The 16,187-nt window shown below is 44.7% G+C and overlaps 2 protein-coding genes across 5 annotated transcripts; both read left to right on the forward strand.

Annotated features, from left to right (window-relative positions):
* The first annotated feature begins 1,723 nt into the window (after window positions 1-1,723).
* On the forward strand, window positions 1,724-10,939 carry kmt5b (lysine methyltransferase 5B). 3 transcript variants are annotated; one of them, XM_070964270.1, is made up of 10 exons: window positions 1,724-1,916; window positions 4,374-4,625; window positions 4,722-4,869; window positions 5,015-5,180; window positions 5,257-5,366; window positions 5,576-5,742; window positions 5,872-5,891; window positions 5,986-6,122; window positions 6,350-6,549; window positions 6,919-10,939. In XM_070964270.1, exons 2-10 carry the CDS (start codon window positions 4,463-4,465, stop codon window positions 8,403-8,405), a joined length of 2,598 nt encoding a protein of 865 aa, XP_070820371.1. In that variant the 5' UTR covers window positions 1,724-1,916; window positions 4,374-4,462; the 3' UTR covers window positions 8,406-10,939. The 3 variants fall into 3 exon arrangements, with proteins under 3 accessions (XP_070820371.1, XP_070820362.1, XP_070820380.1); XM_070964261.1 differs by lacking the exon at window positions 1,724-1,916 and adding an exon at window positions 2,134-2,310; XM_070964279.1 differs by lacking the exon at window positions 1,724-1,916 and adding an exon at window positions 2,579-2,639.
* A 1,078-nt stretch (window positions 10,940-12,017) lies between these two features.
* LOC139329881 (G2/mitotic-specific cyclin-B2-like) lies at window positions 12,018-15,308 on the forward strand. 2 transcript variants are annotated; one of them, XM_070960503.1, is made up of 8 exons: window positions 12,018-12,204; window positions 12,418-12,528; window positions 12,857-13,150; window positions 13,225-13,383; window positions 13,459-13,695; window positions 13,867-14,007; window positions 14,090-14,200; window positions 14,282-15,308. In XM_070960503.1, exons 1-8 carry the CDS (start codon window positions 12,178-12,180, stop codon window positions 14,390-14,392), a joined length of 1,191 nt encoding a protein of 396 aa, XP_070816604.1. In that variant the 5' UTR covers window positions 12,018-12,177; the 3' UTR covers window positions 14,393-15,308. The 2 variants fall into 2 exon arrangements, with proteins under 2 accessions (XP_070816604.1, XP_070816595.1); XM_070960494.1 differs by having other exon boundaries at window positions 12,036-12,204; window positions 12,415-12,528.
* Window positions 15,309-16,187: the final 879 nt, after the last annotated feature.

Raw genomic sequence — 16,187 nt, forward strand, 5'->3', positions numbered from 1 at the left:
TGACCACAGTCACAGTTCCAGTATGTTTAAAATCAGCAATGATAACACTGCTCGTGAACTGTCTGCTTCAACAGTGATTTAATACTATCACGACGAGATAACTGCACAAACAGCCTCGTAAATCATTCTGGACTAAGATCTGAAACATTCTGATATTTTACTCAAGTAAATGTAGAAATACCTCCGAGTAAAATTACTTCACTGCAACTAAATATCTTATTTAAGCAGAAGTACAGATGCATTAGCAGCAAAATAAGTAAAAGTACTCACAGGCAGTAGAATGATCCCCGTCAGTGCGGCAGTATGTTATTGTATTATTATTATGTACACATTATTATTATTACCTTTATTTAACCAGGAAGTCCCACTGAGATTCAAAATCTCTTTTACAAGAGAGACCTGGCCAAGGTAGCAGCCAGTCACAACATATTAAGATGCAACAAATATGACATATTAAACAAACAAACAAACATAGAATATTCCACAATAAAACAACAAGAACAACTACATTACACACACACATTACTGTGTGTGCAGTATTTTATGTCTTAGCTGATGAAAATTAAGTCAGCCTGCATGCAGTCACAAACACATGCAAACACACTGCAGAGCTTTTTTAAATCCAGAGTTATTGTTTGTATCAGAGCAGCATTTGGTTCACGCTGCTGACCAAAACACAAAAAACTGCAACATCAGGCCTTAATAAACTCTAATTATAGTTTCATTTCAACTCAACACAGTAAAAACAAGAAAAGCAAAGCCGACACCGAGCTGTTATCTCTGCAGCATCGCTTCAGTGTGTAGTGACTTTGTGTTGTATGAAGAGGTTTGTACTGATTGTAGGTTTTATTCAATTGTTGCTGCATGTTTGCTGACAGTTTGTCTCTCTGAAAATGTCATCTTTATCCTCACTATTTATGCTGCAGAGAGAGTTCAGCTCTGTCATTTTAATGGAAACTGTCAAACAATCAAATATTGTTGTGCAGCAGGTGGCAGGTGGGCGTCGTACCATTATTCATGGAGTTAGTGCTTTCGACACACGATGGAAACGTCACAAACACAACAAGATGAGCGTTTGCATTCAGTCATGGCTAACTAAGGGTGAGATTGTCCAATTAAGCCCCTTTTCTGCAGTTTGATGTGCTGTCCATTGTGCAGCCGTTTGAGGAGTAAATGTGGTGTTTTGTCATTTAAAACAGCCTCAGTTATCCAAACTTAATGCAAAAAAAAAAATACACTGTGAAGGCTTGTATGGAATTTAAAGATTCAAATATATTTCAAAGGTCTTTTAAAATGAGCATACATAAAACTAATGACAACTGAGGGTGAAGGACAAAGTCAAATAGCTGAAGAGGAAAAGTTCTGTCTGTAAACCACACGTTAATTAAAATGAAGCCAAATCACTGTGAATTAAAGTGGACTTGCAGTTAACTGTTGAGCTACAAAGCACTTATCATGTAATAATGTTATTTTATTTGAATCTTCACTGCAAGATATGTGGCACAGTAATAGGCCACATAACACAAAGTCCAGCAATAATGCATGAACAGAGGCGTTCATAGACGGAAACCGGCGGAGATAATTAGAACTTATTCACGTAAAAAAAATAAAATAAATCAACTCAGTGAGCTAATGTCAAAGAATCGCATAATCAATCATGTGGAACAATTAGAAATAGTTAAGATCGTCTGAGAAAAACTGAGGAAGAGTCTGTTTATGAGCCACATTAACAAGTGATGAGTGAAGAGGAGGGACATCAAAGTGAGAGTGAGGAAGAAGTCTGCAGGTCTCCCGTTCAGATGTGCCTCTGAGGTGACTCGTTCTGCTCCGTTCTGCTGAGGTTCTGCACGGATCGTCCAGCAGAACCTCACTGTCGTCTGTCCGCTTCTGCTGGATTCTTTTGGAAGCGTAAAGAGGTTTGTTTATGCAGCACTACTTTTGTGTACATCCGACACTTACTGGCACACAAACTGAGATAACTACTTTCGACATCTTTAGGGGAAAAAAACTTCGAAAAGTCGACTACAACGTCCGTTTTTCATGTTTCAGGCCGTTTCTTCGAGTCTCGTGTCTCATTTCGGTCCCGACGGACGACCACCGCTGCGTATTTATCGGATCTATTTTCTCTTGGATGGCTGTGCTGCGCCTTTCTCTCCCTCTCTCCTGTGCAAGGCCGCCATCTTGAATTTTAATGTTAATATCTAAAAAAAATGTGTTTCCTGTGATATTTTCGTTTAGGGTGTCGTGCCAAATTTGGATTAGTTTGAAGGAGTGGTGTTTTATTTCGTGACTGTTTTACTGAACCACCTTGTGAGTATTCCGTGTTTGTTCGCTTTCTGTTGTCGACCCAAGACATTTAACTCTACCAACGCGTGAAAATGCTTTCAGCTTAATGCTGTTTTAACTGCTAGCTATCATGATAAATAACATTGCCTGCACCGAGACACTAGTTATTCTGCCGCTCTGATGGCTGTCGTAGATCGTATCGGCGACGGTATCGGCACGAAAACTAACTTTTAATTTGCTTACAAACGGTAGATTTACCCTGTTAAGCTAGCTAATGGCTTCCACATCAAACAACCCAAGCTAACGCAGTGTACGTTAGCCAGCGTTAGCCGCTGTGGTCCAATGGTTTGCAGGTAGGTAGCCCAGCGTTGGCTACTTACTTACTGGTACAAGTGTACAGCTAACTATCGGTTTTTGTCGGAGAATATTTGATGCACATGTAAGTCAGCAGTACATCGTTAATGGGAGAAAGGGTCACGGCATTGTGTTTAAATCGACTGTTGTGCTCTGTTGACTGCTAGCTGACGGACAGTTAGCAGCCTGCTGAAGTGAAGTTTGATGCTAGCTGGCACAGCTAACACAAACTAAGAAGTAATGTGATGTTTGATAATTCTGCGAGGTTTGTACTTTTAATGTCAGGAGACGAATAAACGTCGATTATTGGGGTTTTACTTGTTGTCTGGAAGAGGTTTGCGTGCATAATGGGACAGTACGAAGACGCTTGAGACGAGTGTTATGGTGTAATACTATCGTTAAATATCATAGTCAGTGTTTGTCACCATCCTTATAATATTCTGTTACGGTATTTGCGTTGATTTGCTCGTTAACTGCTGTTGTTTCGAGGCTGGTGTGCGGTATCAGCTTGCTTGTTGTAAATTGCCGTGGCATATTGCCGGCGTTTGCTGCAAGCTAACCATCACGGCCGAACATCTCCCTGGCGTCGCCTGTGGTGGTTAGCTCCATGCTAACGGAGTGTATGGGTGGAGAGACGACAGTTAGCAAACAATGAAGCTGTATTGATAACTGATACAATCTCGGCCTCAGCTGTCGCTGTGGCCTTCCGTGTTTCCACAGTCTTTCCTGATCCCTGCGGCGCGTGGTGTTTGATTGTGGCTGATGGTAACTTGTAAGCTAAAACTGCGAAGCATTTTGTGCATCGATTACAAATGAGATGATGCTCTTTATGACGCGTTTGCACGTTGGAAACTACATCACTCATAATACATAAGCAGAAACATTGTATAACGCGTTTATCTAATATTAAACGCGCACGTTGTTTGGCGTGTTTATGTGATTGTGTGATCCATAAATTAACAAAGCAATACTTTATGGGTGATAGCACCGAAGACGCTTCTGTTGCACTTGACAGTAAGCCAGTGCATTATTTGGGGTTACCACTAAGGGGCGCTGTCGGATCATTTCAAATGTGTTTCTTCAACACTTCTTCCCTGGTTATGTTAAAGCTGTGTCAGTGTAAACACCAGCCATCGCTGGTTAACTGTCTGATGCTGCTCATACTTTGCTCTTCAGCAGCTACCAGGTGTAGAACATTTATTGGGTGATCACTGTGGCTGATTGGTGCTTCACTCCAGGTAAAACCTTGTCCAAGTTGTTTGGCAGACTTGAATAACTGTATACAGAAGTTCTTTGGACAGTCCTGCAGAGCGGTCAGAGACACATGATTTCACACAAACTATGTGTGTGTATGGTCTCAATGTGCATTCAGTGAACCCCTGACCTCAATGAGGCATTTTGATGCAATCTCTTATTTACATATATAGAGATGTCTGTGTGTGATCACACGGATGTAGTTTGGTATTATGTGTGAACAGGATAAAGTAGTCCTAATTCACTGAGAAAGTTTGGTTTCCTGTCCTCTGACACTTGGTGAATACATCTTTTTTGCTGTTAGTTGCATGGCAGTTGATTTTTTTTGTTTGTTTTTTTCATTGGCAGTCTTTGAGTTGGCATCACATCCACCTGCCCATTTCCATCCTTTCCACTTTGTATTTCTTCAGTCTTTGTAAACTAATTCAGTTTCTTGGCAGCGCATCTAGTGATGTTTGTTGTTTCTGCTCGTCTTTCAGGTTTCAAACTCTAGACCCCAGTCTTCCCCACTCAAGAGTGTTTCTTCATCTCGGAGACTAAATGCAACTGGACCAGGGGGCTTGTGGGCATGAAGTGGTTGGGCGAATCCAAGAACATGGTATTAAATGGCAGACGACACGGAAACAAGTTGACCAGCGAACAACCTGTGAGCCAGAGCCAGACTCGCTCTCAGCATTCACAGCGGGCGTCCCTGCGCCACAACAAAAACAGAAACCGAAGATGTAGCCGCCGTACGTTAAATGAGTTTGCTATCATCATACTGTCAGTATGGATTCTCAATAAGTCACGTACACCAACATCAGTGTGTGTGTGCTGTTTGTTTACAGGGTTTAATACAGCCAGTCTGGAGGCAGAGAGACGCTATGTGCCCTCCTCAGGAATGACTGCCAAGGAGTTGTGTGAGAACGATGACCTGACCACGAGTCTCATCCTGGATCCATACCTGGGCTTTCAGACTCACAAAATGAACACCAGGTCGGCGCATTTGTCCTTTCAGAGTCACAAAAAAGCTTTATTATTGGAGTTTACAAATGCCTTTTCTCCTTAGATAACGTTGTCTTGTATTTCAGATTTTCACATTTGTGTTGTCTTTGTTTTTGCCATTAATGTTTCCCTGCAGATTTCGGCCAATTAAGGGAAGACAAGAGGAGCTGAAGGAGCTCATCGAGCGCTTCAAGAAACATGACAACTTGGAGAAAGCGTTCAGAGCTTTGACAACCGGAGACTGGTCCCGAAATCTCTTTCTCCACAAGACGAAAGCTCAAGAAAAGCTCTTCAAGCAGCATGTAAAAGTCTTATCTGCTGTTCTTTCAGCACCGTGGTTGACCACACGTTCAGATGGCTAACTGTATGTTTGCGCAGGTGTTCGTGTATCTGCGGATGTTTGCCACGGACAGCGGCTTTGAGATTCTCCCTTGTAACCGCTATTCATCAGAGCAAAATGGAGCAAAAATTGTGGCAACAAAGGAGTGGTGAGGACATAACGCCATCTGTTTTTTCTGATTATAACTGCAGCACAGTCAACACACTGCGTTCATTAGCTGTCGTCCACCGGCTGCATATAACTGCTCTGTGTTTATCTGCATCTTCACTGGAGTGTCCACAGTTTAAGTTCGATGGTCAGATGTTTCCTGCAGGTAGCCGTGTGTAACAAACCTTTCTACCACGTGTTGTTTCACAGGAAAAGAAATGACAAGATCGAGTACCTGGTGGGATGCATTGCTGAGCTCTCAGAGAGCGAGGAAAACATGCTGCTCCGGCACGGGGAGAATGACTTCAGCGTCATGTATTCAACCCGCAAGAACTGTGCACAGCTGTGGCTGGGGCCCGCGGCGTTCATCAATCACGGTATTCAGTCGTATAGCGATTGGGTGTCATTACTGTAACAGCATAATGAGATTTCTGAACTGTTTTTCTGTCTCCACTAGCCCAGTGTCCTGCAGACAAATACTCATTTCATTGTCTTTTCCCTTTCAGATTGTCGGCCAAACTGCAAGGTAGGTTCTTTGAAAGGTCTCTGACAAAAACATAAGTCGCTGTTCAGCGTGGAAGCTCTGTAAATGAACAGTTTTCTTACTCTGTTTCGTTCAGTTTGTATCGACAGGACGGGACACGGCCTGTGTGAAGGTTTTGAGGGACATTGAACCAGGAGAAGAAATCTCGTGTTACTACGGAGATGGTTTTTTTGGGGAAAACAATGAATTTTGCGAATGCTATACATGTGAACGGTAGGTCAACAACAAATACACCATGGAACGACTAAATGCATGCAGAATGTGTTGGTCTTGATTGTGCAGCATGAGTTCATATGTTTGGTGCCACAAAACAAGAAAACGGTGTCGTATTTCAGTCTGAATCTGATCCTTCAGCTGTGATAAGCTGCGCTGAGCCAGTGCATGAAAACATGAACGTTAGACAGTTTCATCTGTTCATTGAGTTCGTTGTTGTTGTGCAGACGGGGCACTGGTGCTTTCAAATCCAAGGCTGGACTGCCCGTGGAGGTGCCAGTGATCAACAGCAAGTACGGGTTGCGAGAGACAGACAAGCGTCTCAACAGGCTGAAGAAGATGGGGGAAGGAAACCGGAGCTCAGACAGTCACTCAGTAGGCTCCCACACCGACGTAGACTCTCAGGAAATGCCAAAAACACATCAATGTAAGAGTCCCCTCAAAATTTAACCTGTCTCTTTGTGTCGTTGCCATAGTTACTGTCAGAAAGTGGGAAGAAATCCCATGAGGCAGCGCGGTGTGGTAAAGGTAGCATTCCACAGGTGTACTGGTTTAAGTCTGATTCAGCTGGGCAGATGTGCATTAATACTGTGAATCAGTGTGTTTATTCGTGTGAATCTAAAGTATTAACTCTGTTCATCTTTTGATGCACCATTAGTCATTTTATATTGTTTTTGTTTTAAGTAAAAAACATCAGGTTTGATTGAGTAAAAATCACCCAGTCAGCATATCTGTAGATGTGTTTCTACAAGTGTTATAACAACATAATGTGCCATGTTTTGTCTTTTCCAACCAGCTGCCAGAAAAAGAACATCATCATCATCTGGCCTGAAGTATAAAAACAGGACTCAATCCAGACAGACTTTGTCACGAGCCCTTACTACCTCATGTTCAAAACAAGGTCGTGTAAACAATAACAGGGTACCAAAGAGACTAAAATCCCAATCCAAGCCTTCACTAAGTAAAGTCCAGTTGCGGAGTCGCAGGAGGGGTGCAGAGCCCAAGGCGTTGGCCAAAGGAGAGACTTGCCAGCTGGGTCTCAGGGACTCGAAGGTGTCGCTGTGTAAAAGTGTCACCGTCAAGAAGGAGAAGGATGGACAGGAGCTGGTGCAGCAGACACTAGGCCAGCGGGGCTGCCTCACCCGCCACGCCGCCAAGGAAAACGGCAATCTACCGCACGTGCAAAGCAGTGATGGCAGCCAGTGTTTGACGTACAGAACTCGCAGGTCCACGAGGACCCTCGTAAAAGCCCAGGAAACGGCAGCTGGTGTTAAGCTGGAGCCCAGTGCTATGGACGGCTTGAGCCCAGTCCCTGGTGGAGTGGTCATTAAAACAGAGCCGGCTGACATGGAGGAGTACCTCCGCCATGGAGTCGGACTGGAGCAGCCGGCATTAGACGCCGGCTACGCCAGAAGAGGCTCGTGCACGCGGCGGAAACGGCTGACGCGGCTCAGGACCGAGCGGACGATTAAATGCGAGGACTCGTACGGTGAGCCGTTCATGCCGGTGGCCGCCGGACACGCTGCTAACTTCTCAGACTGCGGTAATGTGCTGCTGAGCTTTGCCGACCGACACAGGGACTACAACGGGGTGGCCAACGGCAGCAAATCCCTCCGCAGGGACAAAGGTAAGAGCAGCTGCCGGTCACAGGACAAGGGGAAGAAGAAGCGCCAGATCACGCGATACGACGCTCAGCTGATCCTGGAGAACAACACGGGCATCCCCAAACTGACGCTCCGCCGGCGGAGGGACAGCAGCAGTAGCAAGACCAATGACGCCAACGATCCCATTGGCTCCTCCAACCTCTCTGCCTCTACGGTCAACTCGGCCTCTTCCAGCAAAATCAGCATCAAGTTCAGCAAGGACCACGACAAGGACAAAGGCAGCTCGTACATCGCCAAGCTGAACAACGGCTTTGCCCCCGTGGTCCACAGCAACTCGACCAAGCTGAAGATCCAGCTGAAGAGGGAGGACGATGCACGGAGGATATCTCAGACGAAGGCGGACCAGATGTCCTATAACGGGGACATGGGTCCGAGTCTGGAGGCCAGAAACGGTGGACATCGGACCCAGAAAGTCCTGGCGGACCCTTCATCCGAAGAGGACGACGAGGAGGAGGAAGGGGAGGATGACGACGATGACTACTTTGACAATGAGTTCGAAGACGATTTCATTCCGCTTCCTCCGGCAAAGCGCCTCCGGCTCATCGTGGGCAAAGACTCCATAGACATCGATATCTCCTCCAGGAGGAGAGAGGATCAGTCTCTGAGGCTCAATGCATAAGCTGTGGAGCTCATCACTCCCACCTCCCTGTAAATAACGATGACTCACTAATCAACTGTTGTGTTGATGTAAAAGAAGTACAGTAATTTAAAAACGAAAAAATTGCTGAATAAGTAAGAATCTGAATGAACATTACTCGAGGGTGCTGTTGACCTAAAACAAATCTTTGTTTTTCACTGGCGGCGTTGATTCCAGCGGTCGCGGCGCCACGGCATCACGTCTGTAACGCGGTTCTATTCCACGCAGCTTCGCACGCCATCGTTTCAGAAGCAGCGTGTCGCCTCTTGATTCGTCGACCTGCTCAGAATTCGTTGTTCTGCTGATTTTTCTTGATTTCGTGCTTATTTTATTAAATTCTCTCCCCTCCATCTTTGTTTACCATCATGTTTTCTCCTCCTCGCCGGTCCGCCATCCGCTCCGCGCCCGCTGGAATCAAGCCGTGAATCATGTTCATAATCCTCATTTTGAGTGTAATCTGAGTTCTTATAAATACAAATCACATTGATTAAGCAAACGTTTACTCACCCAGTCCACTGTTGGCATTTGACCTGCGCACTATGCGAATTGTAAACTGCAGGAATTTGCCAAGTTTGTCTTCTTATAGTTTCTGAATAATCTGGCCGGACTTTAAGTGAACAATGAGAATTTGTTTTAAGTTCAACTTTTCCTTTAAGTGAATGCACTTGTTATATTCATAATGGACATGGATATTGTAGAAAGTGTACAGTATGGTGACTATCTCCTCTGTCTCATAGGCAGGTTTTTATGGAACTTTTGATTTCTGTCTCATAGTTTGGATTTTTGTGTGGGAAACCATGCTGAATGTACAGCGTGGTGCGGCTGGTCCAGAGGCATTATCAAGATCAGTCAGTTCATGTGGATCCAGGTGCCATGTTCCCATTATGCCAGTAGTTTTCCTGCTGAAGCCAATTGAATTTGCTTCATTAATTGTCAGCATTATTTCCTGTGACTTCATCATGTCTCCGTAGAGTTCAGTGATGCAGCGTTAACTCTGTCAGCCAATCGGTGCCGTCACGTCACTCACTTTAGACACATCTGTCGAAGCAGAATTTACAGTTTTATGTATATTATGCATTTCACGTGCACCAAAACCAAGTTAATGTGTTGCACACCACTGACACCAAGCTCTCACTTGAAAGAAGAGTATCATGTTCGCAGTAACAGTATGCATGTGGAAGTACAGTGTGTGTTCTCACCGTCACGACGTGGATGATGGAGTCACAGTTGTTTTTTTTCCTCCAGCGAATCAACTTCCTGCGCTTTATTCTGAGCGCCGCTAATAAAGAATTCCAAGAAATAAAAGCACACAGGGTTTTATAAAGGGTTGAAGAATGACAGAATAAATGGACCAGCGTGTTTCTTTCTGGAGCTGCTGTATAATGGCAACATGGCACATGTGGTGGTTCAACCCTCTGAAACAACCGAGAAGGCAAATCAAACCAAATCCATACGTAAAGGCTACCTACAGGCTTTTAAAGCTGAAAGTAATGTACAGAAAGACTGGCCAACGTCCCTCAGCTCAGTTCAGACTTCTGTTCTGTCCAGTCTCACGTTCATTCAGCTAATCTGATTCTTGAAAGCACGTTAACAAATGTCCACAGACACTAGAGATCAGGAGGAACATCACACGTCTGAAATGCTCTTACTGGCTCACGGTCACTATTCTTTTCTCTATGGTGCTACTTTTGTTTCCTCGCCATCGTTTGAACTTCTGTCCTGTGTAACTCGTCATTGGTTGATGATGGTGGCAGCATTAACTCAACAGGCCCAAATTCTATAGAACACATTTCCCATCAGCCCCTGCACATGTTCTCAGTCGTGTGTCGCTTTGTAAGTTTTTATTTTTGAAGTTTTCTTCATGCATGTTCGGTTTTTTAGTTTGCTAAAAAGCTTCTGTCTATCCTACAGCATTAGGTGCCTTAAAGAGTTTTCTGACACATTTAGACCAAATTTCTGAAGTGACTAATCAATGAGGAGTGAAAACGCCAAGCCATCTGCTTCCCCACGTAACCTGGAAACACTTCAACACAAGTCCACCGTCAGTCCTTCTGTATATTCTTTTAGTTTTGTTGTGTGGAAGTAAATTAACTGTCCAACAGATCAAGGGATCAACTGAGATTGAATGTTAACCCACTCTTCCCGTGTTAATATGTACTGTTCATATCACCAGCAGCTAATCGCCGTTCTGAAACTGGCTCGGTCTGTCCTCCCCCCGCGTCGGACGTCTCCATCCTACACTGTAAACTGTCCAGGTGTACCGTCTGTGTGGTCTTTGTCCAATAGACAGCTGTCACGATTTCCAATTGATTCAAAAAGTAAAAGGAGAAAAAAAAAAGCAAAACAAATGTGAATAGTTTGCGGACATTTTAGCGTGTTGCGTGGGTAGTGGGAAACATGTAAAGAGAATTAAAAATGGGCAGTGTGTATATTGTCCAATATGTAAATCATGTGAACACATCTTGTACTTATTTAACAGTTTTGAATACTTGAAAACTATATAAAGTTTCTCTGTGACTCTTGTTTCCTGAGCCTGTTTGAGCCTCGTGGATGTCGACCTCTGTGTTTTGTGTGTTTCCAGATTTGACTTCTTATATTCTACATTTTTCTTATTGTCAACAAATCCAACGGAGAGACCGAAAGCAGCGATGTGTTATTCCATCTGTCAGTGCTTTGTGATTATTTATCTTCCCTCTCTGCTGCGAGCCCATTGGCTCCAAGTTTTATCCAGTTTTCTCAAACAGGAGGAAATGGAGCGTTTGTCGGGACTATTTTCAGCCGCGGATGAATCCACATTGGTGCCGCAGTGAGTGTTTGTGGCAGCAGGACAGTGTGTGTGTGTGCGTGTGTGTGTGCGCGCGCGTGCGTGTGTGTGTGTTCATGAATGAAGGAAGAACAGTGATAGCTGTGATACACAAACACAACAGTTAGCAGTTAGCATTCACTGTTTTCCAACAATTCAACAATAAGACGACACATCATCAGGAGATTCAGTTTTGACAGTTTGAATCTTTTTATTGGTCCTCTGGGTCAGTGATTGACTGTCCAAAACCAAGACCAGCTCTGCTGTCCAGAGACCGTCTCATCAGACGAGGCGACTTGTTTTAAACACTTTGAGCCTGTGCAGCACCAATCAGCCTGGACAGACAGACTGAAGACAGACTTCCTCTGAGCTCCTCAAAACAACAGCAGCTCGTTAACAATAATCCAAACTCACAAGCCGATGAAGCTGTTTGGCCTTTTTCTATAACGCTAAAGCTAATTGTGTCATGAAGGCTGAAGTCATGAAATAAAACAGACAAACATTTATCTTTATCCAGTGAGTCAGATTCCTGGAGGTGTGCACATACTTGGCCAATAAAGGTGATTTTGATCATACTTGCAAGAATAATGAAATAATATTAATTGAACAATCCAATCAGTAATTTCACAAACAGTCATTAAGTATTTTACACAGTTTACTAATGTTTATTTTCACATTGTCGAAGTAACATGTTTAAACCATAATGTTCCAAATTTAAACATCACTCAACCTTTACCTTTGGCCTCATTGATCAGCCAATCAGGAGCGTCCCACCAAGCCTCTATCCAATCAGATTTGACGGAGCGCTATTTGAAAGCTGCTCGCCGTTGCGTTGTTTACCTGCAGAAATCGCTGTTCTGGGACCTTGTTGGTGAATCTTGTTGGTTGGTCCTGAAATAAAACTGTGTTTGTTGAAGTCGCTGCTTGTTTTCGTCGCTGTGGACGTTCAACATGTCGTCTGTGGAAGTTGTTGCTGTGGTGAGTAAACGGACATCTTTGCTCTTTCACTGCGTTTAGCTGTTAGCCGAGCGGCTGCGCTTAGCTTCGCTAGCTAGCATCGTTAGCTAACATCACCGCCTGCGTGCTGTTTGTTTGTTGCTCTCCTGTGTTTTTATGATTAAACCTGACGCCTGGCAGCATTTGTGAAGCTTCTCGGAGGTTCTTGACTTTCGTGTCGTTTTCTTTTAGCAGCATCCAGCCGCAGAGAACCCAGTGAAGATGGTCAAAAGCACCGCAGCCGGTCAGAGGAGAGCCGCTCTTGGAGAGATCACCAACTTTCCTGGAGCGGCAGTCAACACGAAGGTAACGAAGGTAACCTCCACGTTATGGAGGAACAATACAGTTTGTGTCGCGTTTCACTTGTAATTAACGCTGTGAATCACTAATAATCCAAGACACACGTGAACACAAGCCACAATATATGAGCTCCCTCGTCCATAAAGCCAGAATCCTCCCCAGCAGAGTGGAGGCTGATCAGTGCAGATCAGTGGCCATGTTTTTGGAAAGACCACATGTGTGATGTCAGAGTGTGAACGTACCTCTGGACTCTTCCTGAACACTTTACATCTAACAAGCCTCACAGCCCCAAACTCAAAACACCTGTTTCTGAATGAGAGCCTTGTTTCCTCAGAGAACCGCTCGAGCCAAAGCACCGGCCAAACCGTCCTGCGCCCAGAAAGATAAACCCGCCGCGGTCCAGGCGGTGCATCCGGGAGACCAGGTCCAAGCACCCGCAGTCCCCGTCCCTCCGGTTTCAGAGGAGTCGGCTGACGTGTCCATGACGGAGGAGGTGGAGGAGCAGCTGTGCCAGGCTTTCTCTGAGGCGCTGCTCGCCGTGGAGGACGTGGACGAGCAGGACGCAGACCTGCCGCAGCTCTGCTCACAATACGTCAAAGATATCTACAACTATCTGCACGAGCTGGAGGTGATTCATTCCTCCGCCGTTAAACTCTCACCCTGCGCAGGTCGACTTTGGTCCTCATGGCCGTGTTTCCACAGGTGCAGCAGGCTGTACGAGCCAACTACATGCAGGGTTATGAAATCACGGAGCGCATGCGAGCTCTTCTGGTCGACTGGCTGGTCCAGGTTCACTCCAGGTTCCAGCTGCTGCAGGAGACTCTCTACCTCACGGTCGCCGTCCTGGATCGTTTCCTCCAGGTAGGAACGGTCTCGTTGGTTTTCCTCCTCGTCGGGTTTTGCAGCGGTATGAAAACCTTCCTCCCTGTGCCGCAGGTCCAGCCGGTCTCTCGCAGGAAGCTGCAGCTCGTCGGTGTGACCGCCATGCTGGTGGCCTGTAAATACGAGGAGATGTACGCCCCGGAGGTCGGAGACTTCGCCTACATCACAGACAACGCCTACACCAAGGCTCAGATTCTGGAGATGGAGCAGGTGCTTTTGAAGAGCCTCAACTTTCAGCTTGGACGTCCTCTTCCGTTACACTTCCTCAGACGGGCTTCTAAGGTGGCCGGGGTGAGTTTCTGCCTGAATGTGCTGCAGCAACAATTTAACTAATCCAGAGCGAGAACATCTGAGAACATCAGACACCTCTGACCACGTGCTCGTGCTAACGGCTCATTTTAGTTTTGGGGGTTTAAGCAGCGACATGTGTCATGAACGGAGGTCTGAACCGGTTTGTCTCAGTCTGATGTAGAGAGACACACGCTGGCCAAATACCTGATGGAGCTGACCCTCCTCGACTACGACATGGTGCACTATCGGCCCTCTGAGATCGCCGCCGCTTCGCTGTGTCTCTCCCAGCTGCTGCTCGACGGGCTGCCGTGGGTGAGTTCGATGGATTTGAGCGACGAGTTTAACGGCTGTAATTTGCCTCTTTGGTAACGTCGTCTAACCCGTCTCGTCTCAGTCTCCTACACAGCAGCACTACTCGACTTATGACGAGGCCCACCTGAAGCCCATCATGCAGCACGTCGCCAAAAACGTTGTGATGGTGAATGAGGGGAAAACGAAGTTCCAGGTGAGCCGACCGACAAAGCGCGAGAACCTCTGACTGTGACGCTGAGCGCCAATGAAACTGAGATCCTTTGTTCCTCTGCAGGCTGTGAGGAACAAGTACTCGAGCAGCAAACTGATGAAGATCAGCCTCCTTCCTCAGCTGAAGTCGTCCACCATCAAACACATGGCGGCTGCTCTGCTCAACAATCCCTGAGGAGACCTTCTACATTTCATCAGACGAAGCCTCACTGCACTTTATTTTAGATTGATCACTGTGGAGAAACACTAGTTTTTAATAAAATGTTTTTAATTTTTAAACCAAGCTTTGTGGTTTCTTGGAAAGATGTGCACTTTTTCAATCTGTGATTTCTTTCCAGAAGTCTTTGCGGTACAGTCGGTTTAATTCAGTCTGTCAGTGCTGAGCTGCCTGTGGCTGAGGAGCGCCGTCGTTTCAGAGCAGCAGAAAACTTCCTGAACGATCAGCTGTTTCTGGAGTGCGCTCTTTATTCAGTTTTAAGTGTGATTTTTTTTTTTTTTTTTTTGGACTTGTTAAATCATCTGGAGCTTTACTCTGACTGCATCTTTGTTCTACTTCATTGTGCCTTATTTGTGTTTTGTTTTTTTGTTTTTCTCATATTTTCTACCTGAAATTTCTGCTTATGATTTTGTGTCATGTTTCCAATAATTCCATCTACAGGATTTGTACATTTTTGAAGTTTGGGGGAAACAAATCTTAATTTTAACCATGTTTTTAGTTATGATTCTAATTGACGTCAAATGCTCGGCGTTTCAACGTCTGGTTCATGTCAACAATCACTCGGTTAAATATCTGAAATGATCACATCGGCATTGTTTTGTCTCCTGGTGTCAGAAGTTAATCCTGAACAGCTGCTGACAGACATTTAGTGCTGAGGGGATAAAGGAAATCTTACTTTTTCACAGTTGCTTTTATTTTAGATATGGTGAAAAAGGCTTGAAGTCTGGAAAGTTTTTGGTTTAAGTACCTTGAAAGTGCTTGATTTTGCTGTTAAAGAGCTGTACAAACTGTTTATAACGTGTCGTCGTGCAGATTGAAGTCCTGCGTTCGTGGATGTTTGTCGACCTCGTTCAGATTAAACCATTTATTTATCAAACTCAGCTTGTTCTGTGTGTGTTGACCAGCGGTGATAAAAGTTCTGCATCATAACGTCAGAAACAATAACAGCAACGAACAAACTGGACGCCTACATTACCCACGATGCAACTCAACGGCTGACGGTTCAGAGACTCAGATGTGTTACACCAGTACCAGCCAGAGGTGGAGAGTAAGTACATTTACTCTACTGCTTAAGTACACATTTGAGGTTCTTGTATCCTCATGTCACTTTCTGCTTCTACTCGACTGAAATATTTAACTTCACGGCATTTATGTCAGCTTTTGTTTACAAATTAAGATTTTGGCATAAAAACACAAAGATCTTATGAAATATGATGTTTTATTATAAATTATAAATGAATCAGATGTTATACAAGCACAGCTGAAACGATTAGTTGGTTAATAAATTAGTGGACTGACAGAAAATTAAATGTCACCTATTACATTTTTGTGTGAAAACATTTTACTGCACTGGGTACTTTTAATTACTTCAGGCACATTTTCCTGATTCTACTTACATACTTTTACTAAAGAAACTTTGTCACAGTAATACTTTGACTCATACCGGAGTACTTTCACAGTGTGGTCAGTATTTTTACTCAAACCGGCTCTGAATACTTCCTCCCTGGCTGTGGTTCGTGTATCCTGCAGCAGAGGTCTGATGAACTCTTTCTAACTTCCACTTGTTTCATTTTCAAACTTGTCTTCACCCGTCTCTGACTCAAGTGACATCACTCAAGGCCATTTATTAGAATTTGAAACATGGTTACTCAAAGTGCGGCCCGCGGGCCAATGACAGGCCTCAGAAGTATTTTGTGCTGACCCTGAACGTGGCATGAGATAGATTATATTTTAATTGTCTATTTCAATACTT

This window comes from Chaetodon trifascialis, chromosome 1 (genome assembly GCF_039877785.1).
Source record: "Chaetodon trifascialis isolate fChaTrf1 chromosome 1, fChaTrf1.hap1, whole genome shotgun sequence".
Classification (NCBI taxonomy): domain Eukaryota; kingdom Metazoa; phylum Chordata; class Actinopteri; order Chaetodontiformes; family Chaetodontidae; genus Chaetodon; species Chaetodon trifascialis.